The 26,041-nt window shown below is 40.7% G+C and overlaps 2 protein-coding genes across 2 annotated transcripts in view; both read left to right on the forward strand.

Annotated features, from left to right (window-relative positions):
• The window catches only part of LOC134496139 (sodium channel protein type 5 subunit alpha-like), a 90,573-nt gene extending 65,977 nt beyond the window's left edge, over positions 1 to 24,596 (forward strand). The window contains exons 8-14 of the mRNA XM_063301895.1: positions 1,341 to 1,482; positions 2,901 to 3,098; positions 8,460 to 8,639; positions 10,779 to 11,159; positions 19,529 to 19,661; positions 22,939 to 23,181; positions 24,571 to 24,596. Coding sequence (XP_063157965.1) covers positions 1,341 to 1,482; positions 2,901 to 3,098; positions 8,460 to 8,639; positions 10,779 to 11,159; positions 19,529 to 19,661; positions 22,939 to 23,181; positions 24,571 to 24,596 — 1,303 coding nt within the window. The remainder of the gene's footprint in view (positions 1 to 1,340; positions 1,483 to 2,900; positions 3,099 to 8,459; positions 8,640 to 10,778; positions 11,160 to 19,528; positions 19,662 to 22,938; positions 23,182 to 24,570) is intronic.
• Position 24,597: 1 nt separating this feature from the next.
• The window catches only part of LOC134497608 (sodium channel protein type 5 subunit alpha-like), a 113,444-nt gene continuing 112,000 nt past the window's right edge, over positions 24,598 to 26,041 (forward strand). Inside the window, exon 1 of the mRNA XM_063303333.1 lies at positions 24,598 to 24,744. Within this exon, the coding sequence (XP_063159403.1) occupies positions 24,598 to 24,744 (147 nt within the window). The remainder of the gene's footprint in view (positions 24,745 to 26,041) is intronic.

A 26,041-nucleotide genomic window follows, 5' to 3' on the forward strand; every position in this document is an offset into this window, starting at 1 on the left:
ATTTCATTTAACAACTAGATCTCAAGTTAACCATTTTGTTTCAGTAGGATTTCCTCAGATTCCATTTAATAGGGTCAGTTCTGAATAGCCTTAATAGCTGCTCATGATTAACCATTTGTTTAACAATCAAAGTACATTTTCCATGGTGTTATATCATTTATGTGCCAATATATTTGAGGACCCTGTGTGTGACTGTGTTTCAATCTTAGAATATTTTTTTTCTTTGTTTCAAAATCCAACCCCCCTGTCACCAACCCGGCCTGCCAATTAGTTAACATGCAGTTTGGCTTGTTTGTAAAGGTTTGGCTCATAGGATTTTTTGAAAAACAAGAATGTAATATACATTCTGTTATATCAACCAAAGTTTGGGGGAGTACAGGATTGTATTTGCATCTCATTGCTTCTAAGAATTTAAGATGCATCAGCTTTCCTTGAACTTGAGGTAAAGTGCCCCACAACATGGAGGCTCCACTAAAGTCTTCCTTGACTAATGGCTAGTGAGAGATTTTTCTCTTCAGAAATTCCTCTAATCCCCTTTAAAAGGATAATTGAGATGAATTGTGGGTCCCTTAGCTATTAATATCAGAAATGTCTGATCTCTATGGTTGATTTGACAGAGACCTTTTAAGTGTCCTCCAACAGTGCCCATGTTGTTGAGGACAGTCTGATGGATGTTAACTGCCCTTAATCAATAGCACTGTAATTTTTTATTAAGATTTATTGTAAATAGTTCTTTGGAAAGATATTGTATGCTAATGGAACACACTGGCATTGCCAGTCTTTTTAAATAAACAGATAAGGTGATAACTGTTTAAGTTTATTCTCTCCTGTCAGGTTTGTGTGCATTCCAAGCAATATTTTCTAGACTTTAACCAAGTTCATAAGGATTCTTTCCTTTTTTTAAATATAATTTTTATTGAAGAATTTTTTAACAAGATAAAAGCAATACAAATATTGGGAAAGAAACAAAATAAAGAAGAATAGTGAATAAGTAAGAAAATAGCAATAGCAATAGCAATAGCAATAGCAATAGCAATAGCAATAGCAATAGCAATAGCAATAGCAATAGCAAGAAAAGGCCTCTGATCTTTTTGACAGCAGTTATAAATGCATTTATATTTTACCCCCCCTCTCTCTAAGGTTACATCATAATTTCCTTCTTCCATAAACTACTCTTTTTAATCTAAGATCAAATGTAGTATATTGTGGACTAGAGATTGAATATATTAGCTGATTTTTTAAAAAATAGGCTTGTTTTTTGTTTTTTTTAGGGGGAATGGGTGGTTGAGTATTGAATAATATTTAACACTGCTGACCCAGATCTGCTTTGCTTTCGGTAGCTCGTGTCCAAAAGGCTATAGGTGTTTGAAGGCTGGAGAAAATCCTGACCATGGCTTTACCAGCTTTGATACTTTTGGCTGGGCCTTCCTCTCCTTGTTCCGCCTCATGACACAAGACTGCTGGGAACGTCTCTACCAACAGGTAGCCTCTTTGTTTATTGACCTATTTTTTGTTATATCCTGGCTTTCTTACAGGGTCTCAGCAGATGGCAACACTTGGTTGATCTTGTCTCAGTTTAGAAGGCAATAGGCTCAGTGAATACTTGAATGGGAGATGCCAGGAATCCCAAAACAGTAGGCTAAACCAATGTTTCTCAACATTGGCAATTGTAAGACGTGTGGACATCAACTCCCAGAATTCCCCAGCCGGCCATGCTGGCTGGGGAATTCTGGGAGTTGAAGTCCACACGTCTTACAATTGCCAATGTTGAGAAACATTGGGCTAAGCTCAAAAGTTGAAAAAATATCCTAGAGGCAGGCAATGGCAAACCGTTTCTGTGTTGTTGCCAAACTGGCAAACAACTTCTATGCTGTAAGCGGTCCGGAGTCTGCGAGAGTCTGTGGCTATAATAAATTCAATTTTAAAAAATGTTCATATATAAGTCCATGAAAACACCTTCTATTTTTCCTCATAATAATCCTGGGAAGTAGGTTAGGCTGGCTCATAAAGAGACTGGTTTAAAACAACCATGAAAACATCAGTGGCTGAAATTGCAGTCAAACCTGTGCAGTCCTTCTTCAACACCATACTGGCTGTCCCATGTTGACATAGTAAACTGAGAAGGGACCAAGTTGTATAGGAGATCTCAGCTGACTTTCTTCTGTTCCTCGAATTGAGTTACAATATGTTTGGATTCAGGTTGCAATATGGCTCCCATCACAGAGTCACAGGTCTGTGGGAAAGGTCTCTCTGTGGAGTACACCTGTGTGAAACTGCCTATAAGCAGAACCAATTGCATGAGTCAGTCCTATCTGACTGGAATCCATCTAGAATTGAAGGTGATGATCGGACGGACAATTTCTATCCCAGCAATCACCTTGTTAACATGATTTCTGCTGTGGAGAAATGGTTTTCTGTAAAGGAGACCTTCAGTAGTTGCAGTTACAGAATTCAAGTGGAATTTTAATAGACTCATGTGGACCTTCTCTTTCCAAACTGTTCCTCTTCAGGTAGAGTAAGGTTATACCTTCCAGAATTTTTAGCCAGGCTATTCAATGTGCCTCCTATATGTGGATTTCAGATCCCAGATTCATCAAGGACCATGTTGGATGGGCAATTCTGGGAACTGAAGTCCGCAGGACTGGAGATTACTTAGGTTGGATAATGGCTGATATTAGTAGTAATTAATATATATATATATAAATAAATATGGAAATTGTACTGCGTCTTTTCCTGCCTGATCATATCTGTTTGTTGGTCATCTCTGGAAGATGCAGTGAGTTCCACTAATGTTGAGATTCACAAAAGTTTATGATGAAGAACGCATGGTTTGAGTAACTCTTCCGAATATCTCTTCCTCCCTCTCCCTCCCATTTTCTCTGCCTCTCTCATTTATATAGACTCTGAGATCTGCTGGCAAGATCTACATGCTTTTTTTCATGCTGGTCATATTTTTGGGGTCCTTTTATCTAATCAACTTGATTTTGGCTGTGGTGGCCATGGCATATGAGGAGCAGAACCAAGCCACCATTGCGGAAATGGAGGCAAAGGAGAAGAAATTTCGAGAAGCCATGGAGGCCCTGAAGAAAGAGCAAGAGGTCTGTAAGCTTCTCACCTTTCTTTACTGTATGCTAAAGTGCTGTGCTGCATGATCAGAATAAGCATCTCCTTGGTTATTAGCACTAAAACATGGAGACCATTACCCTACCGTAATGCCCTGGAAGCACTCCAGTTTCAGGGTAATTTTGAAATAAAGGTGTAGTTAAATCAAAAGCCAGCCTGATGTGCCCAGACCCCTGAGGGCTAATAAAAGAAGATAAGGGGGTTCTGTCAGGTTTTGGCAGGAAGAGTTTTGGGTGTCTTGTGTGAAGGAGTTGGCTGAAGTCCTGGATGAAGGGTTGAAAGTTATTTCGCTAGAGTTAGAACTTCATTCAGCTTAATAAAGTTGATTTTTGTTTCAATCCTGGAATCGACCAGTTGCCTTCTATCACCCACCTCAGCTTGGCTGAGCTACTGAGTCCCAAAGTTTTTGTTTTGGTTTCTCTTTTTGTATTTAGCCAGATCCAGGATTGGGGGGGGGGATTTCCCCTTCCATCCTCTCCTGGTACCCCAGAGGGCTGGTTGGGAAGGGAGAAACTGGTTTATAGTGAAGGAGGGGGTGGCAACAAAGTGTTCCCCTCCATAGCTACTAATGCAAGGGGGGGGGAAGGACGAAAAACCTTGCCCGTCCCCCACCCCCCATCTTTAGTTGTATCAGTGCAAGTTTCTCAGGGTATTGTAGGAGGTTGTCCCTTGTACTTCTCTGAAATTTCTTTTTTTTTTTCTTTCATCAGTAAGACTGCTTGGTCTGGTTATATGCTGCATAGAAAAAAATGGGCATGTTGCGTGCATGATGTTGAGTTCTTTGCCTCTACCAATATCTATTTCGCCACAGGAAGGGTTGCTAGGTCAATCAGGGTACCCCAAGCCATGCACTTAATCACATGACAGCAAGGACCATCCATTCTCTGTGCTTCTTCCATCCCAACTAGGATGCCTGGGTCCAAAATTCATAAGTGTTTGTTACTTTCAAGATCCCCACTGTAGCACTGTGTGTTAGTAGACAGGAGGCTTTGTGAAGCACCTGTTAGAAACAACAATTCGTTTGTTGGTATTGTTCTTGGTATCATCTTTGATGATATTCTGTTGTATATTAGTACTAAAGGGAAATTAATAGCTTATTGTTCGATTGTGGCAGCTTTCGCCATCCGTTCCAGTTAATTAGCAGAGGGTTTTTTTTCAGATTGACTTTATTGATCTCCCAACTTCAAACAGCCATTAGGACCTTGTTGGTCAACAAGTGAAATAATAGAAGGGGTCAATTGTTCAAACAGTACTTGGCTTTCCCTTGTGCAAATAAAACAACTCATTGAACAAAAGCCAAGGACATGCATGCAGAGAGGCAATACAATAGTGCTGACTAGTGTGACCCAGTTGCATTTGAGAGACAGTTTGATGTAGGGGTTAAAGAGACTGTGCTAGAAGGTGGGAGACTGTGAGTTCTAGTTCTGTCTTAAGCCCAGAAGCCGGCTGGGTAGTTTTGGACCAATCCCTCCCTCTCACAGCAAGAGTTATATTTTGGGAAAGGTACAGTACTAGACTAGAAGTTGGGCGACTGTGAGTTTTAGCTGTGCTGTAGACATAAAAGCCAGTCTCTCTCTCTCTCTCAGCCCTAAGAAGAAGGCAATGGCAAACTGCTTCTGCAATTTTGCCACGAAAATTGCATGGATTTATCCAGGCAGTCATAGAAGTCAGGACTGTCTCAAAGGTATTTTTTTTTCAAAAAAAGCATTTAGTAGCTGTGAAATGGGTGACCCTTAATAATGCATGGTTTTTGGCAGTGGATATGAATTTGGTCAGTTTTGTTCTTTGAGAAGGCAAAATGCCCCAAAATGGGAGATATCAGTGGGAAAGATAATCTTTTGGAAGGTATATCTATTCATAAAACCAATGCACTGGACTGTAGATTTTAGAACTCTGGTGGATCTTTATCAATTGAGACTGCATGTCTGAATGCTGTGACACCCGCTTTATGGAACATCTTCCCCCCCCAAATGAGGCTGGCTCCATTCCTATTGATTTTCCAGAAGTCCCTCAAAGCCTGGTTGTACATTGGGCCTGGGGACCCCAAGGAACCCATGAGATACTGAGGTGGTTCCCTTGTTATTAACATCTGCTGTTCTCTCTTAGCCTTGTGTTTTTAAAAGTTTTTTAAAGTTTATAATAGCAACTGTTTTTTATATATTAATTGTTCTTTAGTCTTGTTGTATGCCGCCCAGAGTCACTTGTTTTTGAGATGGGCAGCTATATAAATTTGACAGATAAATAAATGAAAATAAATAAAATAAATAACAGCAATAGTTTATTTTATACTTTATAAATCATAATGTACTCTATCCAATCCATGGACAAGATTCCAAGCCGATCCCCCCCATTATACAGAATGGAGTAAAAGACTGGATGATAGAATTACCAACTGTCCGGCTTGCTTTAAGCCACTCAGATGTGTACCCTGGCAAAAATCTGGAAGCCCCTCTACAGTAAATAGGATTGTGCCACATTCTGGACTAGAAGGCAAAAAGGTGCTTTGGGCCACACAGAAGTAGGCACAGATCACCTGTCTGTGGCCGCTGAAGCCAAATGTGTCTTTTCTGGGATTGGGTTACAGCTGTGGAGGAAACAGTGCTTTTAGAGTTGAAGATGGATGCTGCATTCACACTGCCAAGTGCTCCAGAGAACTTCAAATCTGACGCACTTCACACTAATAGTTAGGCTATCCATCTCCAACCTGATGTTCTACAGACATATTGAAATTAAAACATGTGCAGAACATTATAGGAGTTATAATGTTCCAGCATGTGAACTAATTATTAAGAGAAAGAGGAAGGTAAAATGTAACTGAGCTGAATGGTGGAATCCCAAAGAGCCACATTCCATGCTGTAACATTTTGTTGTAAGATTACTTATTATGACTAACATTTGAATCAAAGGGAGGACTTTGTAATGAGTAGGGTAACAGATTAGCCTTGCTTCCCCTAATCTGGTGCTCCCTTTGTTTGCCCAGAATCCACTGAGTAATCAAATCATGATTTCTCAGTCTGACCTACCTTACAGCCTTGATGCAGTTAAAATTCTTTGCTGGAGGGAGAAAGAGGGATGAAAATATGGCATACAGAGTAGCAAGGAGATAAAAGTGTATTCCCTTATTTTTAACAATGTGAAGATAGAAAATCAGATTAAAGGGAAAGATTCTGGCCCTTATGATGATGTGCTATTTTCTAGTTGTCGTCTTCTTTTTTTCATAAACACTAGTGAATGTTTCTTATTGCCATTTCCAGACCATTATCATCATCATCACCATCATCATTTCCCATCATCATTTCCCCAAGTGATAAATTTGGCTTCAGATCAGTTTCTGACACCCCTTGGTTTTAGCAGACTATTCTTGAAGTGATTGAAAGAGCTGCCCAGATATGTGAAAGAGGAAAGACCATCTTCTCTGTGTATTATATATTCAGTTTTTTTTTTTTTTAAGCCAACAGTTTATTACTCTGGATCCTTGGTCACAGCATGTTCTGTCATTCTGTGGGATAAGATTCTGCTTGCAATAATAATAATAATAAATGCATTCTGAATCAGCAACAAGAATATAGGATGGTATTTTTGCTTTCCTAGGAGAGGAAGAAATTTCACAGCAGTAGATGCCACTGCCCAAATGTTTAGATGCTGGGAGTGCTGGTGCATGACTGGTGAACATGGGGATGATCTTGGATTTGAAAACCAGAGAATGAATGGGCGGATGGAAATTTTTCACAAGCTGAGACTGTTAGAAGGCTGATGGTCCAATTAACAAGAGAAGCATGTTCCTTTTGCTATGCATTGTGGGGAGGGGTATGCAGCAGGTATACAATCTAAAGTCTTATATGTATGACGGTTAGATTTGTTCGGTCTTGCACTCCCTCTCTCTCTCTGTTTCTCTCTCTTCTGGGGTGGGTGGGTTGGTGGGGGATGGGAAGGAATAGGAAAACAATCCTGTACCTTGGAGCATCATGCAGCGTCTCTTCATGGAAAGTTGGGAAGCTCCAGCTAGCAATAGTCTATTCCGACATCGTGCCTGGGGCACCAACATGTCTGTCAATGATTCCTTTGCCTCATGCTGAGCATCTCCCCTCTCCCCCAACTTTTTACATACTTAGAACAATACTTTTGTTATTATTTTTTAAATGGTAAGCTGGTGTACTGCAGAGCAAAATGTTAGCCTCCAGCATAACCTTTATTCCCAGGAATATTCCTTAGGAATTAAAATGGTGGGTGGTTGCATGCCAATCCTTTGGAACTATGGCCATTTGCTGAGAAACAGGACAAAGGTGAGCCAATAGAGTACAGAGCACTTTGAGAGAGGTAAGGCTAGAGTGGTGACAGGTAGCAAGCTTCAGTGTTTTGTAAATGGTCATAGAATTGGTCATAGAATTCTAGGTTGGAAGGGACCACAGGAAGGGACCACAGAGGGGTCATCTAGTTCAATCTCCTCTCAGTGCAGGATTCCACTTGTGTTACACACACAAGCTCCCAGGTTTCGCTTATGGTCAATCACTTAGACTCACAGCCTGTTGAGGCACGTGGATCTTGTCAGCCCCCCTTGCTTTCTACCTGGGTTTTCCAGATAGGTGCGGCTTGAGCAGGCAAGACACACAGCCCTGGTCAACAGCTGGGAAGTAATCAGGGACACATAGCTTCCAACCGAACAATGAGGCACAACAGGTTCTTTGAAATACACGGAGACCCAGTGGTAGTAATTTTGTGAGAGAGCCTACAACATGTTCCATTCCTAATTTCAAATGTCTCTATCAGCCCCAAAGGTTTGGAAACCCTGATCTATTGGAAATCAGTCACTGATAAGGTCCTATTCCCGAGCTTCTCTGCATACCTTGCTTCAGAAAGAGGGATTTTTTTCCAGGATTGAAACTCAGGCAAATAGGAATGATAGTGTGGCTTTACTATTGAGCATGATGCTCTTGGGGGCAGGTGGAAGACCCTTTTGGCCTCAGTAAATTGCTGCTGGGAATGAGAGGAATGCCCCTGCAAGATTTCTGCTTGTAGGAAAAAAAATGGCTTAATCTAGGACACTTACCCTTTGTCTAACTGCACATTTTAGGAGCATTTTCACCTCCAAATTACACTGAGTTCCTTTTTTATAGAGTACGAATCCCACTTCCAAGGATTGCTTTGAGTAAAGATGTATGAATGCCCCTGGGGAAAAAATCACAAACACTGAGATTTTTTGCTTTGTTTTGTTTGAGGAGAAACAACAGAATCTTGGGTGTCATTGGTGCAAGTAGCTAGCATACATTAAAGCTAACCGCATGGTTATCAAATAGAGACTTCTAGTATATATATTTCTGCTGTTCTTTTTTCTTCAGGCTTTAGCTCGAGGAATTGATTCGTTGTCACTTAGCTCATATGAAATGTCACCTTTGGCCTTGAAGAACTCCAAAGAACAAAGGAGTCGAAGAAGAAAAAAGAAATCTTCAGGGGCAGAAGATGAGGCAGAAGATCAAGACGGTCTAAAGTCTGAATCAGATGATGGCCAACGAAGGCCGGTTAGTCTTTGCACTAAAATGTCAATCAAAGGAATGTCCTAACTGTTTTGTGTAGAGCTTAGCATATTCTTTTTCACAAAATTGGATGCATTATCTAGATTAATATACTTAGAAACAGATATTCTAGTGCTTATCTGGGATTATTTTGAGTCTCTTAATTTAACTACTACTACTTCTTTATTTTTTTACTGGTACAAGACATTATGCCTTGAACAGTTGTTAAAAATCAGAGAGAACAATCCTGGGACCTGGAGACTTTATATAAGATGACCTTTGATGCTTGTATCAACCCCTTCCCTGCCCCTCTCCCCCACCACAGATGATTGCCCTTTCAATCCAGAACTCTGTACAACACACTGAAGTTCAGCACTGATGAATTTAGTTACCTAAGGATGCTAAGGGTATGAAACATTTGGATTTGATCTCCAAAAGGTGTATGAACTTTTTCCTACAACATCTTAAAACAGGTGCATCCTTTCCTGGGTTTGCACAACAACTGTGAAGAAAAGAAATAGTTGTTTTAAGGAGTCACAGACAGGTGCTACATTCGCATTCCTGCATGCGCTGAACCAGTTTTTGGAGATTGATTCTGAAGTGCTGTAACCTCAAAAAATATTACAGTGGAAGGCTATGGCAACTTCCTTTTTCTACTGCAGTATTTTCATGGGGACCTCCTATCTTCCTAGAAGGGCAAATTCAAAACTTCTCAAAGTTGATGCATGACAAAGGCAGTATGTATAAACAGCACCTGATCCTTGATTGTTAATGAACTTAGCAGCACTTGGCAAGTTACCTGCAAAGTATAGATGATGAAGTGATAAATGACTCAAGACAACTATACAAACTGCAAACTGCTCCTATATGAGTGACACTCAAATGGATTTTTAATTTTTTTTGCTTCTTTCTGTGTTTTATTTTTTGAGAGATTTTATTCTTGTTGTTTAATTGAGTGCACTGCCTTACTAATTATAAGATTGTTCATGCTGAAATGATTGAATGAGTTGGTCTGTTTTGAATGGGTTTTGACAAGGAAAATAATAAAAAAAAATGCCAGGCTGGACTGAAATGAAGCAACATGTTTCTCAGTGTATTCCTTCAGCAGATGAGTTGTCTTTTCATTTTGCTTTTGTGCATTTGTCATCCACCTATGTACTGCAGTACATACAAGGATCAAAGCGCTTAGCACCTTTTTGGAAGACTGAGGCCAAATCTGTTCAAATTTTTTTTAATTATCAGGACAAGATTAATTAATTTGATTATTGTTTTATGGAAACTGTTTTTCCCTGGTTAACAACTGGAAACTTCTCTTTCTCTTTCAATGCCCCTATTCAATCCTGTTTCTTCTTCTACTCTCATCATTGCATTGTATCATGGCAAAGTTCACTCTGCTGTTATGGTCATTGGGTTTCTCTGTGTGGGAATATTTTAAGTAGCACATTTCTGCAAATGTGGAAAAAAATACTGGTGACATCTGTGCATCTACTCATTCATATTTGTGTGTGTGTGTGTTGCCGCAGTTTTCATTATTCCCCAGTTGTTAACTTACTCTAGCTATCACCCTGATTGTAGGAACTGCCATGGCTGGGTATGCACATTTCATTGGTTAACATTTCTTGATTTGGAAAAGTTAGGACTATTCTAATGGCATGGGTCTGAGAGAGCTCATCTAATGAAGGATATAGTTTATTAAGGGCTTGCCCTTCCTGAATCCATCTTGATAGTGGCATGATTAAAGCAGAATTGGGTTGGGGAGGCCTTTTGCTTCGGAATATTTTCTAAGGGCTTGGGACAGCAGTGGGAAAGAAATCATTGTGTTAATAAAATGCATCTACAATAGGAATTGGCAGCTGGAAGCCAAGTAGGTGCAATCTAGCCCAGGAGGATAAGCAGGTGGACTTCCAGGTGCCAATGTAGTGGCAGGCAAATTGTGCAGAGCGGATGAGATCCCACCCCATCTGTCTGCAATCATTCTCCCAAAATTGCTCTCTCATAAATATATGTGAAGATATTTGCTATCTGATGGAACTTGACACCTTCCTAGAACCCAATAAATGCATTATAAAATTCATTCCTTTCTATTCCTCTCCCCCCCACCCCCACCCCCACCCGGCCTTCTCCACTTTCTTTGGGTCCTTCAAGACTCTCCTGGGTTTTACTTCTGGCTCAATGGAAAATTCAGTGAAACGTAAGACCAGCCATGGAAGTGTCTTCAGTTTCCGGATACGTGGCAGGGAAATGGGTTCAGAGGCAGATTTTGCTGATGATGACATTAGCACCGTTGGGGAAAGTGAAAGCCAACATGGGTCACTGCTAATTCCAAGGAACGGGAGACGGCTGAGCGTGCAGAGCCAAGGGAATTATAGCTCTCCAAACTGCACACACAACAGCAAAAGGAACAGTTCGGTGGATTGCAATGGAGTGGTGTCACTGATTGGCGGTGGAGAAAGCCTGGATCCAACTACCCCAACAGATGTGCTGTTGCCACCAGTTATTGCAGAGAAATATGGAACAGCTGACACGGTGGGTCTACTTTGATTTTTGCCTTGTCATTTGGATTTTCTTTGTCAGCTGCCAGGCTCACATAGCCCACCAACCAGCTATATACTGTGACTTGCAGAAGCTTGACAGACAAACAGACCAACACAAGAAGACAGGTAATAAAAATAGAATATTTATAGAGCCTTGGTGAGGATATTTATACAGCCTATGGCTGGTGGGCTGAGCTAGGCTTGCTAGATCATGAGTTTATTTAAGAGATACTCCTAGGCAATGAGTTGCTGTAGTTACTGGGGACTGGGATTAAGAATTCTTCTATCTATCTTCCCCCAAGATATTATGTGCAAATGTCAGATCCTTGTGTTGCAGCCTGGACCCTTAATCAGGGAACATGATTAGGATTTTGGTTAAGATGATAATTCAGAGGTCAGTGATTGCTCAAAATGCTTACTAGCCAATCCCTTGTCATCCCAAGGAATCAGTAGGCCAAAAAAAAAAGAAAAAAAAAGTGTTGGACTCATTTGTTCTACAGTACTTTCTAATAGTCTTTCCTTGTGTCTGTCTGTCTGTCTATTTATTTGTTTGTTTGTTTATTTGATTTCTATAGCCGCCCATCTCAGTGGAAGTTGCTCTTGCCCCTGGGTTATCTCATCCTTAGTAGATGTTGCTCTGGTTTAACTCTTCTGGAGACTGAAGAAAGCCAGCATAGTGTAGTGGCGACAGTGTTGGATTGACCCAGGTTTTAGTCCACCCTCAAGGATAGTTCCTTGCAGGGTAACTTGAGCCAGTTGTTCCCTTTCAGCCCAACATACTTCTCTGGGTTTTTGTGGGAAAAAATGGGAGGAAGGAGACTTGAGTTCCTGAACAAAAGGTGGGATATCCATCTAAAAATAGATGCATAACTAAATATGTTGAGCGCTCCAGGGCTTGATTCCATGTTTCCACTGACCTTGACTGCCTAGATTGTCTCTCTGGTCTTGATATGTGGATGCTGTTTATATTTCAACTATCCCCGCTTATAATTCAGTACAGATTTGGTAGTAGAGCAGAATTAAACATTCCTCAGGGATGAAGGCAGAAGAGTGGAATTATGGCTATATTAGTATGGAGGAAATGCCCATAGAGGGATACACTAATAGAGAGTAAAAGAGAATATGAAGTTGTGACACATGTTAACACTACAACTGGTTAACTATCTATGTGTTCTCATGATTCTCTCCTATTTAATTCCATGGAAGTAATTCAGTTGAGGTAGAGATGTGTGTTCTAATGCAACCCAAACCTATTTTGTTTATTATTTTATCCTGGGATAGTCCACAAAAGAGGAAATTACTGATCTGTGATTACAGAGAGATAACCTGGAGGAGATGCATAATTACTTGGAAGTTCTATTGGGATTGTTCCCTGTCAGGACTTTGTGGGAGTTTTAGCTTCATTTGAGGGGAACGATATGCCTTAAGCCAATTGAAAGACCATGCCACACTGGAAACTAGCTTTGCAGTGGGCTGAAGTTCTTTCCCAGCCTGAGACAATGGCGAACTGGGCCATCAGCAAAGACATGAACAGGCTAGAGAACAGATAACGGATCAAGTTTTGATGAGGCCTGGAGTCCAGTATTCTTTTTGAAGAGATGAGCTAATGAGACTAAGGAACTGACTTGAAAGAAAAAGTTTTATAAGTGACCCCAGTGACTTCTGACCTCAGTTGACCATCATCTACTGACCAGATGTACTCCAGACAATGTGGGATTGTGCACTTCAGAGTGGGAAGGGAAATGTTAGAGTGTGGTGTTAGCCAATACTACAGCCTAGAGATCACCCTTCCTTCATAGACTCCAGTTTGTCTGAGCAAGTTGGAAAAAGGAGGATGGATGAACTTTACAGTTTTTGTAGCCCACCCCAATCCACAGACCCTAGGTGGAATTTTTGTTTTTATTTAATATAGCAGAATAAAATATAGAGGAAAAAATACAGTTAATAATTTCTTCCAAGTTGACCACCATAAACATTCAATTGTGGTTCAAAACATGGTGGATTGATTGGGCAAGAAGATCCTGATTTGAGAGCGCCCTCCAACATCTTCTACTCAGCCTACAAAGAAGTGTACAGCAGATGAGTAATCTTCTATTAATATGTATATTTATTAAAACGCTCACTGGACCACATCAGGAGAACACCAGCAGCTTAATGGCAAGCACAGTCACCCTTCAGTTTTACTCATTTACTGATGTTGTTCCTCCAAGCAAAGAGCAGGCAGGGCTCTCATTTCCCGCTTCAATCAGCAGGAGATGAGAACCCTCAGCATTAGCAAAATGGATATTGGTTTAAATCCTCTGGAAGTTTATTTATTTATTTATCAAATTTCTTCACTGCCCATCTTGATAAATGACTCTGGGCGGTTTACAAGCAAGTTAAGTCAATAAAAAGTTAAAATATTGTTAAAACAGATTCATTATAAAAATATAAATATACATAAATATAAAAATATAAAATAATATAAAATATAAAATCCAAGATGGTGAAGCGACTGTCTCAATAAAAGTTCCCAGGGCCACATCAAGGTGCCAACCACCCCCATGATTGACTATCCCCCCTCCCACCCCAAGCAAGTTGGCACAGCCAGGTCTTAACTCCCTTTTGGAAGGCCAGGAGAGTGGGGGCCTGCCTCACATCTGGGGGTAGCCTATTCCAGAGGGCGGGGGCCATGGCAGAGAAGGCCCTCTTCCTGGACCCTGCCAATTGACAATCTCATGGGCAGGGTCCATAGTATGGCCTCTCTGCCTGATCAGGTGGGACGGGTCAATGTAATGGGGATGAAGCAGTCCCTCAGGTAACCTGGCCCCATGCCACGAAGGGCTTTAAAGGTGATAACCAACACCTTGAATTGGACACAGAAGCAAACTGGCACCCAATTCAGCTTGTGCAGCAAAGATGCTCCCAAAACTGCTTGCGCGGCCACATTCTGAACCAGCCATAGCTTCCAGATACTCTTCAAGGGTAGCCCCGTGCAAAGCACATTACAATAGTCTATGTGGGAGATGACTAGGGTGTGAGTGACTGACTGGAAGGCCTCCCGATCCAGGAAGGGGCATAGCTGGTGCACAACATGAAGTTGGGCAAAGGCTTCCCTGGCCACGGCTGCACCTGCTCTTCAAACAGGAGTCGTGAGTCCAGGAGAACCCCCAGGTTCCACACTGGATCTGACTGGGAATATTATCCCAAATTCTTGAGTCATGTGTAAATTCATACAGAAATAGCTAATACAAATGGTGCTAGTTATGTCTTCTCCACTAAGATTGTTTTCAGAGGGTATGCCTACACTGGACTATCAGAGCTGTAGTGGTTGAAGCATCACATTTTCCAGGAATTGTGTCCAATGAAGGTACTGAGAATGTTCCATTCCATTCCAATTTATGAATATTTCTGATTTACTTAAAACTTGGAAGCTGTTTTGGTCACAAGATATTAGAATTTTGTTTATTATTTCTGTTTCTAAGGCTGCTTACTCACCAACAACTCTGGGTAGTTACAGAAAGTTAAAACAAGTAAATAATAAAAACAATACTAAAAAAATTGACCATCGGGTGGGGGGGACCATAACAATTGAACACTAACAACTCAAATTATGGATTTGCAGAATGCCTTGACCCAATGCCTATGGGAAGAGCCAGGCAGGCATGGCAGCAGAGCAGACATACCCTCTGATCTTGTAAGATGACATTGTTTGAAAGATAGGTCCCAAAACATGCTAACCCTGTCAGTCCTTATGAGATGGCCAGAGGCAACTGGAGAAACGGTCCTGCAAATATCCAGATCATGAGCCATGTAGGGCTTCATAGATGATAGCCAGTGCCTTGAATTGCTCCTAGGAGCCTACTGGTAACCAGTGCAGCTCAAATAGCAGAGTTGTTACATGGACATACCGAGGCATACCCATAACTACTTGTGCTGCTGCATTCTGGACCAGTTGTAGCTTCTGAGTGGTCCTCAAGGACAACCCAATATAGAACACATCATAGTAATTGAAGTGCAAGGTGACTAAGGCATAGGTGACTGAGAAGGGTCTCCTAATCCAGGACTGGGTGTAATTGCCTTTCAAGTTGAATCTGTAGAAAAAGGAGCAGTGAGTCTAAGATAGCCCCAAACTGCACAACAGTTCCATCTGGGGAAATGCAACCCCATAGAGAACTAAAGTTGGCAAATCTTCAGATCTGATTTGTCCATGAATCTACAGCCACTTGGTCAAGCTAGGGTTCAACCAAAGGTTGTTCCTTCTTGTCAGCCTCCCAAGTAGACCAGACCGACAAGATGAACTAATTCTACTTTATTACAAGGCTACTTTAACAGAATCTTGCAAGTCTGAAAGTACAAATCTCCCACTGTCTCTTTTTACTGCCTGATCAGTTAGGGCGGATCCTTCCTAAGTTTCTTTCTCTGCCTGTTATTCAGTTGTGGGGTCCTCTCCCTTTTATCTGATCGTTCCCTAGAAAGCATCTCTTCCCCGTCTTCCAAGGTCATTCTCACATTCTATTACACTCCCTATCCAGACCCCAACACTCTCCAGTTAGTGTAACAGAACTTTGACAGCATCATTTTGTTGGCTTGGGAACAAGATAAACAGTTGGGTATCATCAGATGATATCTGAGCCCATTTGGTTGGATGACTTTGCCCAAGGGCTTCATGTAGATGTTAAATAGGTGTAATGGTATTGGGAATGACCTTGGGAGACAGAGCAACAAGATGCAGCCAAGGGAATGGTTAGATAAAAGTTAGTTTGGCCCATGGCAGGAATGTGAATGGGGCAAGACGCTCAGAAGAGACCTTCCCTAGGTTCTTGGGCTGTAAAAGGAACAGGGGGAGAGAAGTACTGTCAGACTTGCAAGATTCTGTTAATAGCCTTATAGTAAAGTAGAATTAGCTCATCTGGTCATGTTTCCTGTCTGGTCTACTTAGTAAGGCTGACATCAGTCTTAGGTTACAATTAACAGAACCTTGCAAGTCTGAAAATCACATATCATTACAATAGGAGAGGCAACAGCATTGTTCCCTGCCAAGAGAAGGGGCCTCGTCCTTGAGCTCTTCTCCTCACACCAGTACTAGAACGGACTATGGAGAAAGGAAGAGAACCACTCAACGCTGTGCCACCCATTCTGAATCCTCATACCTGATTAATGGTATTGAAAGCCACTGAGAGAACAAGAAGAACCAGGATAGATGCACCATCCCCTTCCTGGCTCCACCAGAGGTTATCCACAAATTTTGTTGGGGTTGCTGGCATTTCAATAAGCGAACTGCATAGGCTGTTTTGGCACAGGCAGCTCTCTCTATGGCAGCGCCTCCTAAACCTGGGTAAATCACCCAAAACTGAGTAAAAGTGATTTTTCTTTGGGTTATGACACACAAACCATTTAAATTGATGTAAAGTGTTTTACCTACATTGGGTAAAAAGGACTTTCTGATAAGTGGTTTTGGGTAATGAAGGAAAAAGTGGTCTTCCCTAAGCTGTGTGTCTAAAAGTGGTTGCAAAAAATACTCCAAGTATCTTGGCACAAACTGCATAAGGATCAATTGTTATATAAATATATAAGCAAAGAATACTTCAGATGGAACTTACTTTAACATGGCAATCTTTAACATTAATGCCATCTCCAGCAAAATGAAACCAATAGCTTTACTGTTTACACTTGTGCTTAATATTTAATGAAACCATAATGATTAATAAAATGAAATAGTAGCCATAAAATATAATCAAATTACATAATAATAATAATAATAATAATAATAATAATAATAATAATACAGATAACAGTGACAATCACCAAAATTTTTACTACTAATACTTTAGGAAAAGATGTGCTGTTCTAGTACTAGGGAGATAAATATCAGCTGAAATCCAGGCCATTTCTTTGTCTGGGTTAATGTAGTATTCTGATGTCTTACACTTTAATTCTTTTTTCAGAAAGGTAAATAATATTTTTTTAAGAAAATCTATATTAAATTGTTGTTTGCAACTTTCTCTAGACAAGGAGCTTTGAATGCGACTTCTCCCACAATACATGGTTTTTAATGTAAATCTCTGGCACGCCTTTTTAAAACCAAATTTACTAAATGCAGGTGTTTTTAGCATGAATTTTTCTGATGTAAGCTTTTTTTCCTGCCTTTGCATAATGATCACATATATAAATTCATAACACATTTCCATTACATAAATTATGGGAGGAATTTTCAACAACAGCTGCCTTATATTCTCCACAACTTCTATGTAATGTTAACAATGTTAGTATCTTTTAAAAATTTACAATATTTCATTGAGATTCACCTTTGTCTTTGAAGACTTATAGTTCTGTAGATATTATTACTTCCATACATTTCAGAATATAATGTTCCCTCTTTAATGTGTTTGTGAGAAGGAGCAGAATTGCTTTTGCCAGTTCATCCTGGTTGTTCCAGTTTCCTAGCATATCTTGGACACTGCTTCATTCTGAGCCAGCAATGATAGAAGTGGTAAATTGGCAGTTGCCATTTTGACTCCTGGTCATTCTGGAAAAATCAAGTGATAGCTGCTTATTTTTGCAGGGAAAAGTAATGCTTTATATCCACAAATGAATGATGATTGGTACTAAAAAAAGTACCCATTTACTGCCAATGATGTTAGTTTCAGAACAAATAAAAGAAGAACCAAACTGAAGATGTTTTATTGATGGGTTGATTGATTGCATTTTTTTCACAGTTTTTAAGGCTTTGTCTCCCTTTTCCCCTTGCAATGAAGAGAAGAAATGGGAAACATGGTATAAACTGGAGGAGATCATCAGTGCAGAAGCTTAATTCACTTCTGACTTTTCATTAATGGAAGTCCCAGCTCCGACATAATGAGAACTGTGCCATATTCCTTGAATGTTCATTTGGATTCAGAACATGTGTTTGTCATAATGAAGGGCATTCTATACTTGACCCTTTGGAATTTGTCAAAATGGACAGTCTCTGATTATTTTAATTCAACTGTGAAATACGAGCCAAGGGAACATTTCTATATAACTTAGAAGCTGGGCATTTTTTAAAATCCTATTTGTTGGCACACACTTTTTCTCCACATGACTTTTGTTTGGGTGGCATTGTGCCAATTGCCTTTTATCAAAGGAAATCTCTTCCAAACCAGATCTGAGTTAAACAGTTCAGCCATCTTAGTTATATCCGGTGCATCGTCTGCTCTCCCAAGCATCTCCTCCTCTGCAAAACACAACACTTGCCTGCCATAGATCCACTCCTACTATTACCACACCTGCTAGCATCTATGTGTCATTTAGAAACATTAACAGAAATGGAGTCTGGAAAAACAAAGATCTCAGGCTTGCCAAAAGTGACAGATGAATATGTTCAACAGGCACCACAGGGAACTCTATCATTACTAAAGAGAACAAAAAATGAGTTAACTTTAGCAAGCTTGGGCTCTTCCGTAATGACTTCCAGGATGGTGGTAAGGGTAACCTAGATTTGTCCAATACAGGCAACATAACTAGGTGAATTTTTCATATATAAAAATAAAAATATTATTTATTTTTATATATATATATATATATATATATATATATATATATATATATATAAACACTGTGTGTGTGTGTATAAAAGCATTATTATTTGGAGCAATCTGGCATCATCTGGGAGAGAGGAGATGCACTCCTCCATTTGTTGTTAAGCTCCAACCCCCAGAGCGTGGCTAGCAACAAGAGATACTGGAAGATGCAGTGTACAACATCTGAAGGCTCACAAGTCCCTGATTTAATGGACTGTTCCTGCAGGCTTGGACATGAACAAGATCCTTGTAATAGGTTATTTGATTGCTTAATTGAAACCTTCACATGCTCTTTGTTTATGGAATATTTTTTGGGTTGGGTTGGGTTATCTTCTGTTGGTGGATGGTCTTGCTTTGGATAGGACATTTCCTTCTTTGTACTGAGTAGAATGTGGTGGTAAGGAATTGAGACTGAATAGTAAATTAGGGCTACCATCTACTAGTCTCAGGGACTTTACTTCTTGGGCCACTGGCTGAGTCAACAATCTGTGCTTCTGGTGCTCTCCAGGCTGAAATTCTGGCTTTGTCATCTATTATTTCCACACATGCTCCCTTTAATTAGACTGCTGGTGAATGATATATCCCAACAACCAGGGGTAAGAATAGTCTTTGTTTATGGGCCGGAGAGTGCTGTCCACTTTCCCTCCACCACAGCTAGCAAAATGCATTCTAACGACTAGTCATACCAGAAACTTTGCTTCTTTGGATATAGCTATGGGAACAAAGGCAAACAAATGAAAAAAGAAAATCATATTCAAGGGATAAGATCTGCATCTGTGTGGCTTATATGAGTTATTCATGTGTGTGTTTCTTGACACAGACCTCTCCATCTGAAGACCTGAACAAGAGGCAGCTTTTATCACCCCATCGCTTTTCTGTGGATCAGCCGGAGGAACATTTTCAAAGGCAACGAGCTGTGAGTGCTGTTAGCATCATCACCAGTGCCTTGGAAGGTAAGACTTCCCTGTGATGCAGTAGCTAGAATATCATAAATATCATGATATAGAATAGAATATCAGGTCATGCACCACCTTGGCAATTGCTTGCTGAAAGACAGCGTAGTCTATATCAGCCTTCCTCCTAATCTAACAGCCTCCAGATATGTTGGGATTGCAACACCCAGAATTCCTGGGCAACATGGTCTTAAGTTCTGGGAGTTGCAGTTCCAGTGCATCAGAAGGAAGCCTGGTTTGGGAAAGGTGTCCCAGATGAAAGGATCTCTAAGAGATCTTTATTTAACCTTTGGGAAAGAAACCCTGCTAATCTCCTCTTATAGGATTTTCTATTGTTTCATTCAGACACAACATTTGGTTAACTTCTAGAAGCTTAGAATTCCACAGAGCAGTTATATAAATATCAACTTTAAAGTAAGTTAGTTACATAATATGGCCTGAATGTAATAACTTATTGTGCAGAAAATGCCCTACAAAGTGCACAACTGTCATTGTCATAGTATTCTGCAGGTATTCTGATATTGTCATTTCAGTGATGATACACAACTGTTAGATGCTTCCTTCTTAGATGCTTCCCTGGATACTCCAACATGACCCTTTCCACACCAGATATTTTTTCCTTCCTAATGTTTCTTATCAACAGCTTCGTCTACCTGTTCAAAGGGGATGAGGAGGGAATAAGATGGTGGAATTGACCTCCATACTTTAGACTACACATGTGGGAAAGAACAAAACTATCTATGGAACACCCTCCCTGTGAGATCTGACAGGCCCCCACCCTTTTAGCCATCAGGAGAGCACTTAAGACTCTTCCCCCAAGCTTTGGGATAGGGTGAGGTCAGAGTGGGAGGGGAATGTTGTGGGTTGTGTCAGGAAAATGTGGCTGAGGTGCCAGGTTTTTCTGCTTTTGGTTTTTACTGGCTTTTTTTTTTTTTTTTTTGCTTTTATTATTGTACATATTGTTTTATTCTTTGTTGTAAGCCACCCAGAGTTTGGTTTAAGATGGCAGCTATACAAATGTTTTAAATAAATAAACAAACAAACTGATACCCCATGGACAAACTGCCTCCAGAGAGAACATGATAAATGTTCTGGCCTAGCCTTTTATTGACTTTCCAGGAGGGGTTTGTCCATTCAGAATGTGGGAAAGAAATTGAAGATGTGATATTCTCCCTCCCCCTGATCTTATATTATGAGGTGATGTCTCCCAAGACCATCTACCAGTCTGCTGCCTGTGTTAAACTGGCAAAGAAGGAAGGCTGGATTCTGTGTCAACAAACCAATTCTTGATCATGTTTCTTAAGTATAAATGAGAGCTGGGAGTCATTAGAGGGTGACAGAAGATGATATGCATTCAGGCTGGCAATAGCCTGAATGTTTCTACCTGGGTTGTCTCTAATGAAAACTCTCTGGACTGTCATGGCTTTCGGAAACTTTTAAGAAAGAGACAGAGCTCACATGGTGCCAGCTTTGTCCAAGTAGCAAGAACCAAGTCATTTGGAGAAGTATAAATTCCACTTTGCCTTAAATCAACCAAAAGTAGAGGAAGTGGCAACCTTGTTGGGCTACTCGTCCATCTACTTCAGCTAGCCAAAGCTCTCCAGACACTTTTTTCATCACCTGCTATGTGAAGTTCCTACATCAAGGCAAATACTGAGGACTGAAGCTGGGATTAGGAGTACCAGTGAACTCTGCTTCCCCATTCCTCTTGCTGAGGTCTTTATATATCTGTGTAGATTAGAGATTTATGTATATATCTTCCTATTTTCACCATGAGCTGACCGTACTTGCAAATTAGTGTCAGAAGCTTAATTCAAGTTCAGTAGGACAGCATCATATTCATGTGTATGCTTCATTACATATTCGGTCTTCCTTTCCAGCCACAGTTTCCTTGGAGAGAGTCTGTGTCTTGTCCTCTTAGCTGTAAAGATGGTAGAAGAAAAGGTCAAGAAAACAGGGAGGCACTTAGGTTTGGCTCTGTGCCAAGGCTAAGAAAACTGTAGCCCTCCAGCCCTACAACTCTTAAGAGCCCCACCCAGTTTAGCCAATGGCAGCAGATGTTGGGAGTTGTATTTCAGCAGTCTCAGAAGGCCCACCGGTCCCTTAGACCTTTTCTAAACTAAGACTGAACCTTCTTTCAACCAGAATGTTGTAGCTTCAATTATCACATTCTGTATATGAAGAACATATGCTGCCCCTTTTAAAATTTTATTGCTTTTTTAAATGAAAGAACCACATCAAACATTTTTTTTTCAAATGCACGATAATAAAGTAAAAGAGCAAATAAAACATTGGCATGTATTTACATGAACATGTAAGTAATCTTAAGAAGGAACCAGAAATTAAAAATGTAATATTTCTACACAGAAAGAGAAAGATACAGGTAGTCCTCGGGTTATGATGGCAGTTGGGAATGGGATTGCCATCGCTAAGTGATGCAGTTGTAAAGTGCAATGTTGCATAAATGCATTGCTTAGTGATGGCAATCCTGGCAGTCCCAGTTGCCATCGTAACTCCAACACGCATGGGTCGTTAAGCAGGAAGTGGCAGGAATCCCAGGTAAGGAGCATGGGCGTGCTGCGGGGGGGTGGGGGAATGCAGGCTGCACGTGAGTCAAGGGAGGCTAAAGAGGGCTTAGGAGGCCTAGCCCAGGCCATGCACCAATTGAGGGAGGCCGTGGGAGGCTGTACGTGGGCTGGGGGGTGTTGCAGGCAGGAGTGACTTACAGGAGTGACTTGTGACCTTCCCTGCTGGCTTCCCCGTTGACTTTGCTTGTGGGAAGCTGGCAGGGAAGGTTACAAATGGCGATCACATGATCATGGCTCCCTGTGATGTTGTAATCGCAAGCCAGGCACCCAAGTGCCTGGATCGCAATCACGTGACTGTGGGGGTGCTGCGATAGCTGGAACTTCGGGGACCGGTCATACATCCATTTTTTCAGCACTGCCATAACTTTGAATGGTTTCTGAATAAATGGACGTAAGCAAGGACTACTTACAATATTTTAGGGAAAAAAAACTTTTGTTACCATAGGTAAGAAATATCAGCATTCACCTTACCCTATGCCAGCAATTATTATTGGATATCAAAATACCAATTGGATACCAAAAGCATCTGACCCCAAGCAGATTGAAATACTTGAAACCAGGGAACCCCTTAATAAATAAATAAATAAATAAATAAAATCTGCTGAATGTTGCAGTGAATGCATTTATTTCCTTTCCTGTTTCCAACTACTGCTACCCACCCACCATGTGCTCTGCTCTTTCTTACTTAGAGCTTGAGGAATCCCAACAGAAGTGTCCTTCTTGCTGGAATCATTTTGCAGTAAAATTTCTCATATGGGATTTTTGCCCACTATGGCTCTTGGTCAAGGAGAAAGTCAAGTTCATCATTATGGATCCTTTCAGCGACCTCACAATTACCCTTTGCATTGTGATGAACACGCTCTTCATGGCCATGGACCACTACAAGATGACGAAAGAATTTGAGGAGGTGCTCAACATTGGGAATCTGGTACGTAGGTCATACTTCATGTGTTTTGCTGCCTCCCTCCCTCGAACTTGTAGTCTTCAGATATGTTTGGACCACGTCACCCAGAATTATTTTTAATCATGCTTTTGGAATTACCATCTCAGTGTATCTGGTTGGGAAAGCAGGCATAACGAATAACGCATTCCAACCGCAAGATAAACTAGGTGACATGGTGGAGCAGATCAAGTGCCTATCTAGTCCAGCTGCCTATATTTAACAATGGTCAGTCATATGACTGGGATGCTCAGAAGTGGAACTAAAAGCCATTATTTTGTCTTCTTATTTGTCACCTCTGTTCACAGTGCACATATTTATTTATTTACATTATTAAATTTATATGGCGGCCCATCTCACTACTGTGACTCTGGGCAGCTTATGAGGTTAACCCCCCCCCGCCCCAAAGTACAAAACCAACCAAAAAACCCACAGAAATTATTAAAAACATTAAAGAGTAAAACTGTTTAAAACCACTAAAACCATGCTATTGGTTTTGTGCTATTCGCATTGCTATTAGCAAGATGCTATTAGCTTTGTTCAGACCATTCTGAACAAAGGGGGGAAAAAGGGCTGAAATCCTGTGCTTCATGTGACATCAGTACATCATCATCCTGACCCATGTAGCTCTTGGCCATGAAAAGGAAAATAAATGAAAGGATATTGCTTGCCACAAAGAGGTGGCCCTTTAGTTGTATAGGCTAGTAACAATCGGTTGCCTCATCTGCTATGAAACTTTCTTCCTGCTTTTCCTGACCTTTACAAATAACGAATATCCAAAATCGAAAAACTGTGGCCTTATCCAAGGGTGAAAAAAGTGTGCCCTGAGGACTGCATTTGCCTGTAATCCCTTGTGCAGCCCCTTGAGACCTCACATAATGGTGTAGGATAAAAAAATGTGGATTACTTTTTGCAGCTCGAGTGGATTACAGGTTTTTTTCCCCTTACATAACAACCTTCAAAGGCTCCACATTATTGTAAATAACAGTTGTGTCTATTTCCAAAATTGCTGAGACATTACCAAGTACAGTATTCAATGTGGCATATGTGAAGCAGGACCACTCCTCTTTTTGGCACAGTTCATAGCAGGCATTAATGGCTGTATGAGGGATGCCTAAGGAAGGATTCAGTGCTCCAAAATTAGCTGATTGAGTGATTGATCGTGGTGGAGGAGTAGGGGATAGCTCGAGTTGTTTCTGAGCCAAACGTACAGTATGTCAGCCTTTAGATTTTAAAAGGATTCTGTGGTTTGCTATCAAACATATACTATGGCCAGTGCTGCCTTCCCAGAAGACAACATAAACTGTTTCCTCATCAATCTGGGAAACCACCCATGATGAGCCAATCCTGCTTATGCTGAATATCCTGTTTCTTTTTGCAGATCTTCACTGGGATTTTTACAACTGAGATGGTGTTTAAGCTTATAGCATTGGATCCATATTACTATTTTCAGCAAGGCTGGAATATTTTCGACAGTATAATTGTCACGCTAAGTTTGATGGAACTAAGTCTTTCCAGCATGGGAAATGTGTCTGTGTTACGCTCCTTTAGACTGGTAAAATATTTTATCTCTCTTTCTCTGAGACATAAAATGCAAAGCCTCTGCAACTATTTTAGCAGGATTAAAAATAAATAAAATTGCATACAGTGTAGTAATTAAGTGTTGTTCTAAGACTAGAAAGAACCAGGTTCTAATCCACCCCCAGCCACAGAAACTCACTGGATGAATTTGGTCCTGTCACTCTTTCTCATCCCCATCCACCCCACAAGGCTGGTCTGTTTGGGATGAAAGAAAGGGGACTTGCTTCATGTACACTATCTTGAACTCCCAAAGAAAAGGCAGAAAGAAAAGAGGCAATAAGACAGCTCATCCAAACTCTTCCTGTTGAAGGTGTCTAATGAACCTTACAGAGCAATAGGAATGGAGTTTTTTAATCCCCACAAGTCAGCTCAGATCCTTTCAAAAGCTTCCCTCTTCTTAAACCACATAACAAAAAGAGGCAATAAATACATTTACTTTTTTTCCAACTAAAGAAATAATGAATTTGAGATTAACAGGCCATTACCTTGGGTTAAGCTGAAACCACTTATTTTGGTGTCGATCATCATGCCTTGGTGTTTTAAAGTATTTGGAGGGCTTATTGTAAGCAGATTCGTAACATTTTGATCCTACTCTTCTTGGTGTGAGCGTATGCCAAAAATGCAACCTTTGAACCTGGCTTCATTCGTGTTTGCTTTAGCACAGTTCAGTGTAGTTGCTTCAGCCCAGAGTTACATGCCCAAACACCCCATTTAGCCATCTGCTCAACACTTTTTGCATCAAATACAGTATCCAGGCAAAGCACAAAGATAGCCTCACATAGAGTTCATTATAGTAATCTACTCCTATGTGAATTATCCCAGTCAAGCAAAGGATTTAGTTCACGCCCACATGAGCATTTGTGGGTATGAATGAGCAAGCTGTGGTCCATAACTTGCATGGAGTTCTCAGTCTCATTTCTGGAGCCCCCACAGACTTCCAAGATTGCAATGCTTATTTTTAGGGGAGTTGGCAGAGTCAGAACGTTTGCTTTTTAAAAACATTACGAGCCCCAAACTAGGTATGATATGGAAGTGGTAAGTAAAGTCTCCCCAAAATTTTGTTCAACTTCTGGTGACTTCATGGACACATCACTGCAGCTTTTTTGGCAACAGTACAGTAGTTGTTTGCCATTGCCTTCTTTCAGGGTGTTTTGATCAACTTCCCACTCTAGCCTAAAGACCTAGGGTTTCCTTGCAGTCTCTCTTTCAAGTGGTAACCAGGTCTGACCCTACTTAGCTTTTTTGAGGTAGCCAAGATCATCTAGATGTGA

The sequence above is a fragment of the Candoia aspera genome, chromosome 4 (genome assembly GCF_035149785.1).
Source record: "Candoia aspera isolate rCanAsp1 chromosome 4, rCanAsp1.hap2, whole genome shotgun sequence".
In the NCBI taxonomy this organism is placed as follows: domain Eukaryota; kingdom Metazoa; phylum Chordata; class Lepidosauria; order Squamata; family Boidae; genus Candoia; species Candoia aspera.